Source organism: Bos grunniens, chromosome 4 (assembly GCF_055505025.1).
Source record: "Bos grunniens cultivar Pamir isolate PY7600 chromosome 4, Bosgru_T2T1.0, whole genome shotgun sequence".
Classification (NCBI taxonomy): domain Eukaryota; kingdom Metazoa; phylum Chordata; class Mammalia; order Artiodactyla; family Bovidae; genus Bos; species Bos grunniens.
The window spans coordinates 78482833-78499367 of record NC_141168.1 but is presented as its reverse complement, the minus strand read 5'-3'; the positions used below and the strand labels follow the sequence as shown (position 1 = coordinate 78499367).

The following is a 16535-nucleotide window of genomic DNA, read 5'->3' as shown; positions in this document are numbered from 1 at the left end:
TGCAGCTACCATGGATATCAGCTAACAACACACACTCAGGCGCGCGCGCGCTCCCACTCGCACCACGCAGGAGTGGCCCCCGGCATCCCTACTCTCCTTCCCCACCCCCACTCCACCCGCTCACCAGCTCGGCTACTGCTCGCTCAGGCTGTCGCTGCCGCCGCCGCCGCCGCCACCACCACCACAGCTCTCCTCTGCTGCGGGGCCACAGCCTTGAGTGTCATTCAAGGGACAGCACAACCTCACCCAAGCTCTCCTACCTCTGCCCAGCCGTCCCTGTCATCCTCCCCCTTCCTCGACCACACTCCATCCAAAGAAGAGGGAAAGCACCGAACAGAGAGGGGAGGAAGGCAAAGTCTGCTCTTCTCACCTCTTGGCCCCCTGGCTCCTCCAGCCTCATTCTCTCAGCACCAACTCCCTTACCCCAAAGGAATCCCTCAGGAGCTGAGGCGACTCACCCCACTGCCATGTCCAAAAGCTTGAAAAAGAAAAGCCACTGGACTAGCAAAGTCCATGAGAGTGTCATTGGCAGGAACCCAGAGGGTCAGCTGGGTTTTGAACTGAAGGGGGGCGCCGAGAATGGACAGTTCCCCTACCTGGGAGAGGTGAAGCCAGGCAAGGTGGCCTATGAGAGCGGAAGCAAGTTGGTGTCAGAGGAACTGCTGTTGGAAGTGAACGAGACCCCCGTGGCGGGGCTCACCATCAGGGACGTGCTGGCCGTGATCAAACACTGCAAGGACCCCCTCCGGCTCAAGTGTGTCAAGCAAGGTAAGCGCAGCGGCTGGCTCGGTGCTTTACCAGGAGGCTGGACCGCTCCAGGCGCCGGGGCATCATGGAAGGGTGGGCTCGCGTGTGGAAGGGGGTGTGTTGCGCGACAGTGGAGTGAGGTCGAGCGAGAACCCGCAGAGCAAGTGAGCTTTGCCGGGGCTCAGAATGGGGGGCTCAGTGGGAGGGAGGGGCGGGTTGCGGTGCAGCGTGCAACTTTGTTTGCGCAGTTACCCCCTCCCGTTTGGTAGGTGTTCGGCCTTGTCTGACCTCGGCGGTGCCGACGAGCTCCCAGGGCTATTGAATGTGCGTCAGCTGCATGGCCCGCAATGGATGAAGAGCTTTTAGGAAAGGAAAGAAGGCAGAAACGAAGAAGGGGGCAGGAAAGAGAGGAAGGAGCAACTTGAGGGTGCAGCGGCATCACCAGCAGGGCGGGGAGGAGTAGAGGGTGACGGGGCAAACGGAGACCGGCGCCCTCCGTTTTGGTAGCTGTACTGAAGACACCTTGAGGATCCCTGAGCCACTAATTAACAAAGAAGGGAAGGGACAGGTTGCTTCGGGCGCTTTGACGGGTCTGCCTTAACTTTTTCCCTGCCTCGCTCCTCTGTCCCCCTCCCCCGCCCATGGTCGTGTCATGTGGGCACCGCGCGTCACGTGCGCACTGACTAACTCGGGAGCTCACCCCGAGCCGGCCCGCGGGAGGCGGCTTGCGAGGCAGGCGCGGCGCTAGCTGCGGGTTCTAGAGTTGGAGGTCGGAGGATTGACGTGGTTACCGGAATGTTCTTTACTATGGGGTTGTCTTCATGAGTGGAAGTTCTCTGTGGTCGGACTCCCCTCTGGCTTCGGATTTGGGCAGAGGGGGGCGGGGGGCGTGTTTCTAAGGAGGAACTGGGTGAAAAAGCCTTCTGGTTTCGACTGAGGATCCGGTCAGCTCCAACCTGGTTTAGATGAGCCTCCGCTGAAGGCTGTGATGGGATCTTGCAGAATTCTCGCAACTGTCTTTGCCTGAAGGAAAATGCTGGTCCTGAAGTAGGGAAGAGAGATAAAAGTTTCTTGGAAAGAGGACAACTTTAGCTGGAATAAAATAGTGTATCTTCATTTTCCACAAGGGATTGCATACATTTTGTAGCTCACATTCACAGTCCTGTGTGACATGTACGTATATGTGTCACAAATCGAAAGATTCGTTGTTGGTGACACATTGTTCGGATTCAAAGATGGAATTGAGCATGTCATTGCCTGCATTTTGAACAACCACTTATTCTCACTGCATGCTCTACTATCAAGAAACACTCTTGGGGAGGTATGAAACACTCTTAGGGAGATATTCTTGTCTATAAACCAGTTTTAAAAGTCAGTGAAAAATGAAACCTCAGGCAAAATTTCTTAAATGTAAATTGCCATACAAAAGAGTTTTAGTTGGGGATTCTTGAGTGTTAGTGACTGATGACTTGAGATAGGCTAATGTGAACATTGACTTCTTTAACTACAGAGTTAAATATGGTATGAACCTGAAGAATGTGTTTGGTAGGAAGGCAAATAGAGTATCTTACTGTTTTCCAAGATGACATACCAGAGGTTCGAATATAGGCATTAATGTTAGCATATTTGATGTCATGATACTATTTTATAGTAATGGGTATAAATGTGAAGTTCTGGTTTTGAATCCAGAAGTCTATGTCACAATTAATGACCATAGTTTTGTTGACAAGGTTGGTATTTGTAGTGGAAAATGGCTGCCAACTTTAAGATATTGTTATTAATAAATTGGACTAATGATTGTAGCCTAATGAGTGAAGTGTTTATCCTACTGTAGTTTGTAATTATGACCACATTTTAATGTACTCATTCTGAGCACACTATTTTGAGATGGACCTTCACAGGCTGTTGCTTCAGCAGCTAGGAAAGAAAGAAAGGGAGATTTTGGGGGTATTGTCAATCTATTCTATAAAATCCAGTGGAAAGACTTTTACTTGGAAAAATGAAGGCATGAAAGCTATCATTAAGTACTATCCTGTGATTATGCTTTAGGGCAAAAATAAGACAAATCTGTGGAAATTTTTAAAGGATGAAGCATTTTACTTATATTCAGATGATTTTAACAGAGCTTTAAAAAAATTTGTGAACTATACTGTGAACTCATTAGCTCCCATAATTGTGATTGTTTATAGAGGCCAGTGACCGCATGCCATGGATTCCTATGTAAGATGGGTACCTGGACTAGATCTCATGTAAACCCTTCCATGAATTGATCCAAGACAGTCTCAGATATTCAACGTCTATGTTAAGTTTTATTTAGAAGATTATAGTTTTTAGAACTCATGGAGTATAGACATATAATGTGATATATTTGGGGTTCTCTGGTAGCTCAATTGGTAAAGAACCCACCTGCAATGCAGGAGACCCTTCAATTCCTGGGTGGGGAAGATCCACTGGAGAAGGGGTAGGCTACCCATTCCAGTATCCTTGGGCTTCCCTGGTGGCTCAACTGGTAAGGAATCCGCCTGCAATGCGGGAGACCTGGGTTTGATCCCTGAGTTGGGAAGATCTCCTGGAGAAGGAAAAGGCTACCCACTCCAGTATTTTGGCCTGGAGAATTCCATGGACTGTATAGTCTGTGGGGTCGCAAAGAGTCAAGTATGACTGAATGTGATATATTTAGAGAAAATTTCTTTTCATTCTGTACTAACCTTTAGTTCTGGACTTCACTGGGTCATTGATGATTGATGCTTATAATGATATTCACAGAACCCCCACAGGAACCTGATTCACCTTCTGAATCTCTATTGACCAAGAAACAAAAATAATTGCTTCTTTTAGCTTTTGTGGAAAATATAGTCCTCTTTTATATTCTTCCATGTGTGGTGATTCATATGCTATTCCCACGACGAAATATTTCTTTCCCTTGTCAAATAATAGATAGGTTTACTTTATCAATGTAAGTAAAGTGAAATTTTCAGAACTTTAGATATAGTGTCATGTGTCTTGGGTTTCATTACCGATTTCACGGGCGGGAAAAATACATAGAAATTCTTGGCTCTGTAGTTTTATTTCTAGAGATCCAATAAACTAGCATAATTGAAAAACTTAAACATGGTTTGTTTAGCAGTTGTTATTTAAAATATTAATAGCTGATTTTTGAATATTCAACACTGCATATTATATAGAAACTACATACATAATCAGGTAAACTAAGGCAGATTTTGCAAAGAAAAGGAGAAATTTGCATAACAAGAGTGTTTATTAAAAAGTGCACCATATAAAATTGCATTTTTTAATCAATTTTTATTTACATGTTTGGCCAGTTTTCCTTTACAGTTGTTTTAAGATGAAATTATCATAATTTTAAAAGAAGGTAAACTACCAGAATTTTAAGACGCAATAAACAAATAGATGTAATTTTTCTACAAAAATTTAAATGTTTTTTAAGCCATTTTTGAAAACCATTTAAATTTAAGATATTCCTTTTTAAATTTAAACTGCTTTTAATTCACACAGTGATGAGTCATATATGAAAAATACCATTTATTTTCATATCCTATTATTTTTTATAAATTATGGCTTTTTAGATTATAATAATACATTTTTATCACCAAAACATTTAATTCTAAACTAGTTGTTCTTTTCTGTGATCTCATTAATGCAGTGGATGAAGTTGAAGGAAGTTTCTTGAGTGATTTTGAGATCTGTACTGAAGTGCTAAAGGTTTTTCTTTTTTTTCTTTTAAAATTTGCACTAATGTTCACTGCAGGCAATTATATAGACCTTTGTGTCCTACATTCCTTGCTACTGCATCTAAAACCACATGGGGACCTGCATAGCCTGAACTTATTTTCCCCTTTAGGATCTCACAATGGAAAATAAAAGGCAAAAAGTTTTCTAAATTTTCCTATGTAGAAGAAGGGCCAAATAAAGCCTTTGAAATTCAGTTCTAGAGAAGATGTACATTGCTCTCTCTCCTATTGCTCCTTTCAGAGACACCTTCAAAGGAAAGTAGATCCACAATTATTAAGAGTCATGCTTCTTTTTGACTGACTTCAAGCTAGTATCATAGAGTTAAACCTCTGTGCTTCCTTTATTTGAAAAGCTGAAAACAAATTGTGTCAAAATTTCTCCAAGATTCATTTTCCTCCATAGAAAACTAAGTATGTGAATTTATTGAATTATTTAAGCAATTTGATCAGTTAATTATTTTAGGATAAAGTATCTTTAAATTTTAGGACAAGGTGAATGAGTTATCTTTGGGCATAATTTATGGGGATACTACTATAGTTTTCAATATATTTTTTAATGTACAAAATTTAGATAGTATGATGTTGAAAGTTAAATATGACTGTGTGCTTTTTTGTCATGTTTGATTACTTTTGAGGTGAAACACCTTTTCTACTCTTAAGGGCTTCCCAGGTGGTGCTAGTGGTAAAGAATCCGCCTGCTAATGCAGGAGACAAGAGAGACTCAGAGACTCCCTTCAGTCCCTGGGTAGGGAAGATCCCCTGGAGGAGGGCATGGCAACCCACTCCAGTATTCTTGCCTGGAAAAATTCCGTGTAGACAGAGGAGCCTGGTGGGCTACAGTCCATACGGCCGCAGAGAGTCAGACACAACTGTGCAAAGCGACTAAGCACTAAGCACATTTCTATACTTAACATTTATATGGTGCAATCTTTTCCCATATTTCTTATGCTCACTTTTTAGCTGCTTGAAATCCACACATTCACTCTCATAGTGAGCAAAAAGTTTTCACATTGAACAACCCTGACTGCTTGTATTTTAAACAATGGCTTTCAAATGCATAGCAGTCCCTGGATGAATCATTTCTCTGAAGAATTGTGATAGAGTAGCCTTTAAATGTAGTCTCCCAAATAGATTGTCTGGGTTTGAATCCCGAGTATGCCACTTGGTATTGGCAATATAAACAAGTTATCTAGCCCAGGGTAGTAATAGTATCTTGAGAATATTAAATGAGGTATGTATTTAAATGATGTAGTGTCTGGCAGATAATAAGCATTATGTAAGTGTTCGTAAATGTCTTTCCAAACATGTTGGTCATTTTGAGCTAGTGACATGAAATGTTTTTAACTTTCAAAGGATTTTACACTTAATTGAAGACTAACTGAGAAATAGAAAATGATTGACTAATAAGTAGTATGAGTAATTTGCAAGTAGTAGTCTTAAAGTTTTTCTATAGAGTGAAGTCAGAGAAGGCAATGGCACCCCACTCCAGTACTCTTGCCTGGAAAATCCATGGACAGAGGAGCCTGGTAGGCTGCAGTCCATGGGGTCACTAAGAGTCGGGCATGACTGAATGACTTCACTTTCACTTTTCACTTTCATGCATTGGAGAAGGAAATGGCAACCCACTCCAGTGTTCTTGCCTGGAGAATCCCAGGGGGCGAGGAAGTCTGGTGGGCTGTCGTCTCTGGGGTCGCACAGAGTCGGACACGACTGAAGTGACTTAGCAGCAGCAGCAGCAGCATAGAGTGAAGTAAATCTTTGAAAAGCATTAATGTGAAGAGTATTGCCATTAAATGGAATGGAATATATTTTCATCTTTTAAAAATAACTCTCACTGATGCCACCTTTATGTGTAAAGATATTTTATATTTATTTTATGCTCTAGCCATAGTTTATTTTCACTCAATAATTTATTCCCTTTGTCCCCATATCTTATTGAATCATTTACTCTAGGCTTGACAAGCATAGAAATCCTATTAGAATTCACTAATTTAAGCTTAGGAATTTAGTTTATACTTCTTACATGTGACTAGAGTTAAATACAAGTATCATGTTTTAAGGCAGAACTTTTATTTCTTAGCTAGAAATCACAACCTCATAAAGAAGAGCAAAAAAAAAAAAAAACCCAGAATTATTTCCTATGTGTTCATAGTCAACCATGTAAAATAAAGAAAAATACATCAAAAGTCAGCTAAAAGTTTACTTTGCATTTGTGAGCATGTCAGCAGCTCAATACGAATGATTCTTTATATTAACAGTTTCAAGATGAAGCAACCAATAGTATATCTACCATCAGCTAAAATAAGTGATTTTAGCGTTTAAGCTGACTTAATCCCATCTTAGAATTCAATAAGAACATTTACCTTGCTGGTCCAGTGTCCAATATTAATTTTTAAAAGTATTTCTAAACAACAGTCTGATTATTATGAAAAGCATGGAATAGGGTCTTGCAACTTTCTTAGTATTGTGATTGATTATCCCATTCCAGTCCCAGCTCCCTCTCTTTTGTTTACAGGAAGGACGGATACAATATTTCTCTAATAAAAGTAAATTATAATTTCTGTTGTATAGATAAGTTAGTAATGGTTTCATAATTACTGATTTTACATAGGCTTGCATAGGGATATGATCTGCTTAAAACTCAAAATGGTCATATTCTTATAGGAAGTTGATAATTGCTTCTGTTATTACATTTCATTGATATGTTACAAACTCCATTAAAAAAGACTCTGGAAATTAATTTTTAATTAATTTTAAAAAATATTAATCAAAAATTTTAACTTAAGCTTTAGAAATTTGTTTTAAATTTAATAAACAATAGTGTCTGCTTTGGATAGTCTAGAAGTAACAGGAAAAACATTTCCTTTTTTTGACAACTGATTGAATATTAACTCAGATACGTCCAGTGCATCTATTTTCAAAGATAAAGGAGGATGATGAATGCATATTTTAAGTGAGTGATTAGATTTTGTTCAACTTAACATAATTTTATGGCTTGTTTTACCTTAGGAAACATTTTTCCCTGTAATTGTTACATGAATCCATGTCAGTCTTTGTGTTATTTTCAGTTATTTTGGTTTACCTAAACATGTTTTTTCACTTTTAAAATCATGGCAGTTGTCATGTATTCAATAATGGCTGCAAATGAATATGTGACAGAAGAAAGATTAAATCTTTATAGTGTGAAGTAAAAGATATTTTGAAGATATTGATTTCTCTGATGATAAAATTTATGGAATAATTATTTGAACCTTTTAACTGAGTTTAGTGAAACTCATGCATATGAAATCAGAGATTTTTCTATAAATAGCCATGGGTTTTACTTTTTTCTCTTTTTTTTATTTTTCAAATTATGAAAGTATGATAACACATTTACAGGAGACTTGGAAATTGGAAAGTTACATATAGTTCCTCTATGCATGTATGTGTGCCAAGTCTCTTCAGTCAGGTCTGACTTTTTGTGACCCCATGGACTATAGTCAACCATGCTCCTCTGTCCATGGGATTCTCCAGGCAAGAATACTGGAGTAGGTTGCCATGGCCTCCTCCAGGGGATCTTCCTGACCCAGGGATCGAACCAACATCTCCTGTGACTCCTGATTTTTTGGCGAATTCTTTACTGCTGTGCCACCAGGGAAGTCTCATAGTTCTGCTATATATTACAATTATCTTTTAAGTAGATAAATTAAGATATTTTGTTTGTAATTTCAATATTAAACTCTCAAAAATTAATAGAATGAATATATGGAAAAGTAGAAGGGTATAGTAAAACTAAAAATCATCATGAACCAATACAATATAATTAAGATTTATACAATTTTCACACAACAGTGAGATACAAATTCTATTCAGGTTCCCATAGACTATAAACTTGGAGACATTGGAACATATTCAGGGACATAAAACAAGGTGCAAAAATTTCATGGTCTAAAGGTATTGCAACCATACAGTTTGTTCTCTTATCACTGTGGAATTATGTTAGAAATCAATATCAAAAGACATTTGAAAATAATCTACATATTTTCAAGTGCAATGTGACATTTATCAAAAGAAATCTTTGACTAGCCATTGAAAGCCTCAATAAAGTTAGAAGGCTAAAAAAAACACAGATGGGAAGCAGAGAAGAAAGTATTTAAATGAGAAATTATATCAGAATGAGAAATTAATATCGAGGATACTTTACAAATCGCATGCATTTGGAAATTAAACATCCACTTTTAAATGATAGGAATATCTAACAAGCCTTAACAAGGAAAATTAGAAAATATTTGTGACAATAAAAATGAAAAGAGAATTTAACAGAATTTGTTGCATGCAGGTGAAGCTGCTTAATGCAACTACATACAATGTGGAATCTTGAAAATAAGGTATGAAAACAAATAATGGCCACTAGCATAAAATTTTGTGAAATTTGAACAAAATCTGTACTTTAGTTAATAATACTGTATCACACGGTAATTCCTATTTTTTTTTTACAATATAGTATTTCTTTATGTTCTCAGAATTGGATCAGATGTTTCAAGCCTCATTCAGTTTTTTTTTTTTTTTAATCGCTAAGATAATAAGCTTTCTAGACTTTTAGCAGTAATACTAGATGCCAAAATACATGGAACTATATCAAAGTTTTGACTGAATATAAATTAAATATCTAGCATTCTGTTCATACTAAGTAAAACAAGTGGAATCAGCCATGGGTTTTATTGATTTACTGTGAAATGAAATGGGAAGAAGCAAATCTGTTTAATAAAGAATGTATATTTTATTTATCTATTTTCACATTACATTGTGTTTTAAAACATTTCTCAAAACATGAGCTCTTGGGCTTCCCTGGTGGCTTAGGCATAAAGAATCCACGTGCTAATGCAGGAGACACAGGTTCAACCCCTGGTGCAGGTAGATCCCACATGCTGTGGAGCAGCTAAGCCTGTATGCCACGACTGCTGAGCCTGTGCTCTAGAGCCTGGGAGCTTTAACTACTAAAGCCCATGGCCCTAGAGCCTGTGCTCCACAGCAAGAGAAGCCACTGCATTGAAAAGCCCACTCACTGCAACTAAAGAAAGCCTTCACAGCTACAAAGACTCAGCATAGTCCCAGCCACCCCCCACGGAAAATACACATGAGCTTCCCAGATGTTCAGTTCAGTTCAGTTCAGTCGCTCAGTCGTGTCCGACTCTTTGCGACCTCATGAATCCCAGCACGCCAGGCCTCCCTGTCCATCACCAACTCATGTCCATCGAGTCAGTGATGCCATCCAGCCAGCTCATCCTCTGTCATCCCCTTTTCCTCCTGCCCCCAATCCCTCTCAGCATCAGAGTCTTTTCCAATGAGTCAACTCTTTGCATGAGGTGGCCAAAGTACTGGAGTTTCAGCTTTAGCATCATTCCTTCCAAAGAAATCTCAGGGCTGATCTCCTTCAGAATGGACTGGTTGGATCTCCCTGCAATCCATGGGACTCTCAAGAGTCTTCTCTGACACCACAGTTCAAAAGCATCAATTCTTCGGTGCTCAGCTTTCTTCACAGTCTAACTCTCACCTCCATACATGACTACTGGAAAAACCATAGCCTTGACTAGATGGACCTTTGTTGGCAAAGTAATGTCTCTGCTTTTGAATATGCTATCTAGGTTGGTCATGACTTTCCTTCCAAGGAGTAAGCGTCTTTTAATTTCATGGCTGCAGTCACCATCTGCAGTGATTTTGGAGCCCCCAAAAATAAAGTCTGACATTGTTTCCACTGTTTCCCCATCTATTTCCCATGAAGTGATGGGACCAGATGCCATGATCTTCGTTTTCTGAATGTTGAACTTTAAGCCAACTTTTTCACTCTCCTCTTTCACTTGTTGCAATGACTTATTTATATTGTCATGGATTAAAGGTAGCATAGAGGCTGTTTGCACTTTACATTGTCACTTAATAGATCATAGAGAATGTCTAAGTGAAAATGTTATGTGCAAAAACCAATTATATATGTATTTTAATACTTATTTTTCATTTTATGTGTGAGCAGTGGTGCTTATCCTAGTATTTTGTATCACTGTGCACAAGAAGGTACATACTTAGCTGGAATATATATTAATACAAGGGTAATGAGTGCTGTAGAAATCCACAAATTTATCTAGCACATACTCTAAACTTGTCAAAATCTGAGTAGCTGGATTGCAAGCATAAGCAAGTTTCAGAGATATGAAATGTCCAATTTTGCATCTGTGAAGCATTCTGATCAGCCCACAGTTGAAACCACTTTGTCTTTCTTTGCAGTCTGTGCTATAAGGATGTTAAAGCAACTCTTTACTACACACTTTCTTCAAAAAAATGACAAGCATTAATAGAGACAGTAATCTTTTATTATATAATGTGATAAATATCATTACATTGGCAACATATTACAAACATATAAATGTATCAAAGTAACATGTTCTGTGCACCTCAGATTTACAGGACCTTACATGAAAAAAGTATTCTATTAAATAAGTAACAAGACTCAAAGGATCACAAAAATTGTGGCTTATTTCCAAAACCACCCTGATCATGAATAAATGTAATCTTGCCTCTTGGCAACTCATGTACTTAGTGGATGACCATTTTATTAGGACTGAGGTCTAAGTAGATAGAAAGAAGTCAATTCCTCTCTGGAAGAACAGGAATGTTATCAAAGATGCTCTTACCCATCTAAAATCTTCCCTCTTAGTATTTCTTCTGAAACATTATCTCTAATATCATCTCATTTTCCTCTTTGGTTGGAAGTACCTTTGCTTTCCTTTTCTTCAGTTCATTGTGGGAGAGTCACTGTAGTGAATAGCAAATTTGTCAGTTCTGCTTCTTTGCGTCATGAAACACACCCACACATGTGTATGAATGCACACACACACACACACGCACACACACACACATTTTTCAAACAGCAAAGTTCAATGCCAGTTTTTAAAAGTTATTTTTTGGCCAGGCCATGCAGCATGTGGGATCCTAGTTCCCTAACCAGGAATCAAACCTGTTACAGTGGAAGTGAGGAGTCTCAACCACTGACTGCTGGGGAAGTCTGTCAGTGCCAATTTTTAAATTGATAGTCCTGGAATGGCATTTATACATGTAAGAGGACAGTCTGATTTTAGTGAAAGAGTTACATAACATTATTCCATGTGTGACAAATCTAGCTTGCACTGCTGCTGCTGCTGCTAAGTCGCTTCAGTTGTGTCTGACTCTGTGCGACCCCATAGACGACAGCCTACCAGGCTCCCCCGTCCCTGGGATTCTCCAGGCAAGAACACTGGAGTGGGTTGCCATTTCCTTCTCCAATGCATGAAAGTGAAAAGTGAAAGTGAAGTCGTTCAGTCGTGTCCAACTCTTAGCGACCCCATGGACTGCAGCCTACCAGGCTCCTCTGCCCATGGGATTTTCCAGGCAAGAGTACTGGAGTGGGGTGCCATTGCCTTCTCCAGGAAAAGCTTGCACAGGCACTCGTAAATTTTCAACTATGATTGGTATTTTTAAACCCTTATTAACTATGATAATGAGAGACCTAAAAGACATAATGACATTGAGTGCCCAGACGATTTCTGTATTTCATATATATTAGTTGTTAAGAAATGATAATAGTTTAGTAGTTTGGATTTTAGTCATTTTTATTTATATCACCAAGTGGTTGGTGGGCTAGGATGCCTAAGATAATGTCCTAATGTTAATGTAATATAATGTAATGTAAAGAAGGGGCAGAGATAAGGAGCATGCTTATTTATGAATTTGATAACATATTTACAGAGTAGTTTAAATTGCACTGGTTTAGATGTCTCAGAAAAAATGAGAGGATTGAATCCAACATGCTGTGAGTATATGTGAAAGTTTCTTAGTCGTGTCTAACTCTTTGTGACCCCATGGACTGTACAGTCTGTGGAATTCTCCAGGCCAGAATACTGAAGTGGGCAACCTTTCCCTTCTCTAGGAGATCTTCCCAATCCAGGGATCGAACCCAGGTCTTCCACATTGCAGGCGAATTCTTTACCAGCTGAGCCACAAGGGAAGCCCAATGAGTATTTGATATATTATAATTCTAAAGAATTAATCACTTATAGAGGTACTAATGTTGCTTTATGGAGAATTTGAAAATGTCAAGAAAAACCAAGCTTAATTCAGCCCTAAAGGGTTTTGTCCGGAGAAGGCAATGGCACCCCACTCCAGTACTCTTGCCTGGAAAATCCCATGGACCGAGGAGCCTGGTGGGCTGCAGTCCATGGGGTCGCTAAGAGTTGGACACGACAGAGGGACTTCACTTTCACTTTTCACTTTCATGCATGGGAGAAGGAAATGGCAACCCACTCCAGTGTTCTTGCCTGGAGAATCCCAGGGACGGGGGAGCCTGGTGAGTTGCCGTCTATGGGGTCGCACAGAGTTGGACACGACTAAAATGATTTAGCAGCAGCAGCAGCAGCAGCAAAGGATTTTGTCATGAAATGGAGAATATGATATTTTGAATTACATTGAGGTTTTAATTTAAATCTATTTTCTTTATGGCAAATTAATTTGCTTTGGAGTGGATATATATGAATTTGTGAAATGTACGTATACCATAAGCTTTACTAAAAACTGTTTAAAATTTATAATGTCTTTGATAGCCCAAGCAGTGTGCTAACATACTACTGTGAATCAAAAAAGTATCCTTTTATATTCTTGTATCAAAATTAATTGGATATTCTTCACTGTCTAGTATTAAGAGCATCATAAGACCCTTTATCTTTGGGGAAATTGACTTTTAGCATTGAGTAGTTTTGCTTCTGTTGAGTATGTTTTCAGATAGACTTTAGAAAGTCACAGAGGTATTAGAGACATTGTTGATTGTCTACCTGGGATGCATTTCTTCTTTTCCCATCCTCTCATTCCTTACTGAACAGAATGCCAGTTTTATTCAACGATCTACACACTGGTGTGATGCTGTGCCACATGCTTTGTATTATGTCAGCTTTATCCCAAGGGGATGAATTTAAAGTAGTCTAAATCAAACATGGTAATTCCGTCTCTTTGCCAGTGACTGCTTTAGGAAATGGCTTATAACCCAGTTCTAAGTAATGAAAAGTAAAGTAGAACCCCTTTGTGGACTTTCTGAGAAACTTTTTAGTTTCTCAGAAATAAGATCCAGGACAAATATATTCATTTTTCTATGAAAGTTGCTATATATGGAGGTGATACCTGGAGCCACTGGAGCCATCTTGTGATCTTGAGGAGAAAGACCAAAGGTGGAGAATGGCCGAACTGAGTGACAATCTGAACTGAGTGATGATCTGCTAAAATAATGAGCCCAGACTAGTCCTTTCTTAAGACTTACTGTTATTGAACTAAGAGTACATAAGATATGTTGAACCATTTGGACTGGGTTTTCTGTTATTTTGAGACCAAAGTCTTTTGACAGATATAACTGAAAAAATGGTATAAAAATAGCTATTTTATTCCCATTTTATTGTTTTGGGAAGCATTACTGAACATCTTTCAGAAACAGAAATCTATTTGGAGAATAAACCAAGATGTATATTCTTGTTACACAAATTCACTCAAGTTCTAGGTGTGTCTCCATTATCTCACTAAGATTTATCTGGTTGGACCTCAGTTTCAAATTACAGAAAATTATAAATATTCGGAAGTAAATTATGTGGAACACAGATTTATTTTTAATAATATCCAAAATAGAACATAATCGAGAAAATAAATCAACTGCAAAAATATACCCACCAATGCATGCCAGAAACAACTAGAAATATTTTTTGAATTATATAATGTTTGCACATGTCTATGTCATCGATTCAGTAGTGTATAATTCTAAACTGACTCATCAGAAATGTTCCAACACCAATTTTCTAGAGCTATAATTCATCTAATTATTATTTCAGTTCAGTCCAGTCATTCAGCCATGTCCGACTCTTTGCCACCCATGGACTGCGGCATGCCAGGCTTCCCTGTCCATCCCCAACTCCCGGAGCTTACTCAAACTCATGTCCATCCAGTCAGTGATGCCATCCAACCACCTCATCCTCTGTCATCCCCTTCTCCTCCTGCCTTCAATCTTTCCCAGCATCAGAGTCTTTTCCAAAGAGTCACTTCTTCGTATCAGGTGGACAGAGTATTGGAGTTTCAACTTCAACATCAGTCCTTCCAATGAACACCCAGGACTAATCTCCTTTACAATGGACTGGTTGGATCTCCTTGCAGTCCACGGGACTCTCAAGAGTCTTCTCCAATATCACAGTTCAAAACCATCAATTCTTCGGCATTCAGCTTTCTTTATAGTCCAACTCTCAATCCCTACATGACTACTGGAAAAACCATAGCCTTGATTAGATGAACCTTGGTTGACAAAGTAATGTCTCTGCTTTTGAATATGCTGTCTAGGTTAGTCATAACTTTTCTTCCAAAGAGCAAGTGTCTTTTAATTTTCATGGCTGCAGTCACTATCTGCAGTGATTTTGGGGCCCCCCAAAATAAAGTCTGTCACTGTTTCCATTGTTTCCCAATCTATTTGCCATGAAGTGATGGGACCAGATGCCATGATCTTCGTTTTCTGAATGTTGAGCTTTAAGCCAACTTTTTCACTCTCTTCTTTCACTTTCATCAAGAGGCTCTTTAGTTCCTCTTCGCTTTCTGCCATAAGCGTGGTATCATCTGCCTACCTGAGGTTATTGATATTTCTCCTGGCAATCTTGATTCCAGCTTGTGCTTCATCCAGCCCAGAATTTCTCATGATGTACCCTGCGTATAAGTTAAATAAGCAGGGTGACTATATACAGCCTTGATGTACTCCTTTTCCTCTTTGGAACCAGTCTGTGGTTACAGTTCTAACTGTTGCTTCTTGACCTGCATACAGATTTCTCAGGAGGCAGGTGCTGTGGTAGTCCCAGTTTTTTAAGAATTTTCCACAGTTTGTTGTGATCCACACAGTCAAAGGCTTTGGCATAGTCAGTAAAGCAGAAATAGATGTTTTTCTGGAACTCTCTTGCTTTTTCACAATTTGATCTCTGGTTCTTCTGCCTTTTATAAATCCAGCTTGAACATCTGGATGTTCAAGGCTCACGTAAGGTTGAAGCCTGGCTTGGAGGATTTTGAACATTACTTTGCTAGCATGTGAGATGAGTGCAATTGTATGGTAATTTGAGTATTCTTTGGTATTGACTTTGTTTGGGATTGGAATGAAAACTGACCTTTTGCAGTCCTGTGGCCACTGCTGAGTTTTCCAAATGTGCTGGCATATTGAGTGCAGCACCTTCACAGAATCATCTTTTAGGATTTGAAATAGCTCAACTGGAATTCCATCACCTCCACTAGCTTTGTTCATAGTGATGCTTCCTAAGGCCCACTGGACTCTGCATTCCAGGATGTCTGGCTCTAGGTGAGTGATCACACCATCATGGTTATCTGGGTCATGAAGATTTTCTTTGTATAGATTTTCTGTATATTCTTGCCACCTCTTAATATCTTCTGCTTCTGTTAGATCCATACCATTTCTGTCCTGTTCCCTTGGTATCTCTAATTGTCTTGAAGAGATCTCTAGTCTTTCCCATTCTATCATTTTCCTCTGTTTCTTTGCGCTGATCACTGAGGAAGGCTTTGTTATCTCTCTTTGCTATTCTTTGGAACTCTGCATTCAGATGGGTATATCTTTCCTTTTCTCTTGCCTTTAGCTTTTGTTCTTTTCTCAGCTATTTTTAAGGCCTCCTTAGACAACCATTTTGCTTTTTTTTGCATTTCTTTTTCTTGGGGATGGTCTTGATCAGTGCCTCCTATACAATGTCACAAACTTCTGTCCATAATTCTTCAGGCAATCTGTCTATCAGATCTAATCCCTTGAATCTACTTGTCACTTCCACTGTATAATCATAAGAGATTTGATTTAGGTCATACCTGAATGATCTAGTGGTTTTCCCTAGTTTCTTCAGTTTAAGTATGTATTTGGAATAAGGAGTTCATAATCTGAGCCATAGTCAACTCCTGGTCTTGTTTTTGCTGATCACATGGACCACAGCCTTGTCTAGTTCAATGAAACCATGAGACATGCTGTGT

At 39.1% G+C, this 16535-nt stretch overlaps 1 protein-coding gene across 19 annotated transcripts in view; it reads left to right on the top strand.

Annotated features, from left to right (window-relative positions):
- Positions 1-21: 21 nt before the first annotated feature.
- The window catches only part of MAGI2 (membrane associated guanylate kinase, WW and PDZ domain containing 2), a 1472356-nt gene continuing 1455842 nt past the window's right edge, over positions 22-16535 (top strand). For all 19 annotated transcript variants that reach the window (XM_086397095.1, XM_086397093.1, XM_086397091.1 and 16 more), the window contains exon 1: positions 22-768. In XM_086397095.1, coding sequence (XP_086253221.1) covers positions 468-768 — 301 coding nt within the window. In that variant the 5' untranslated portion in view covers positions 22-467. The remainder of the gene's footprint in view (positions 769-16535) is intronic.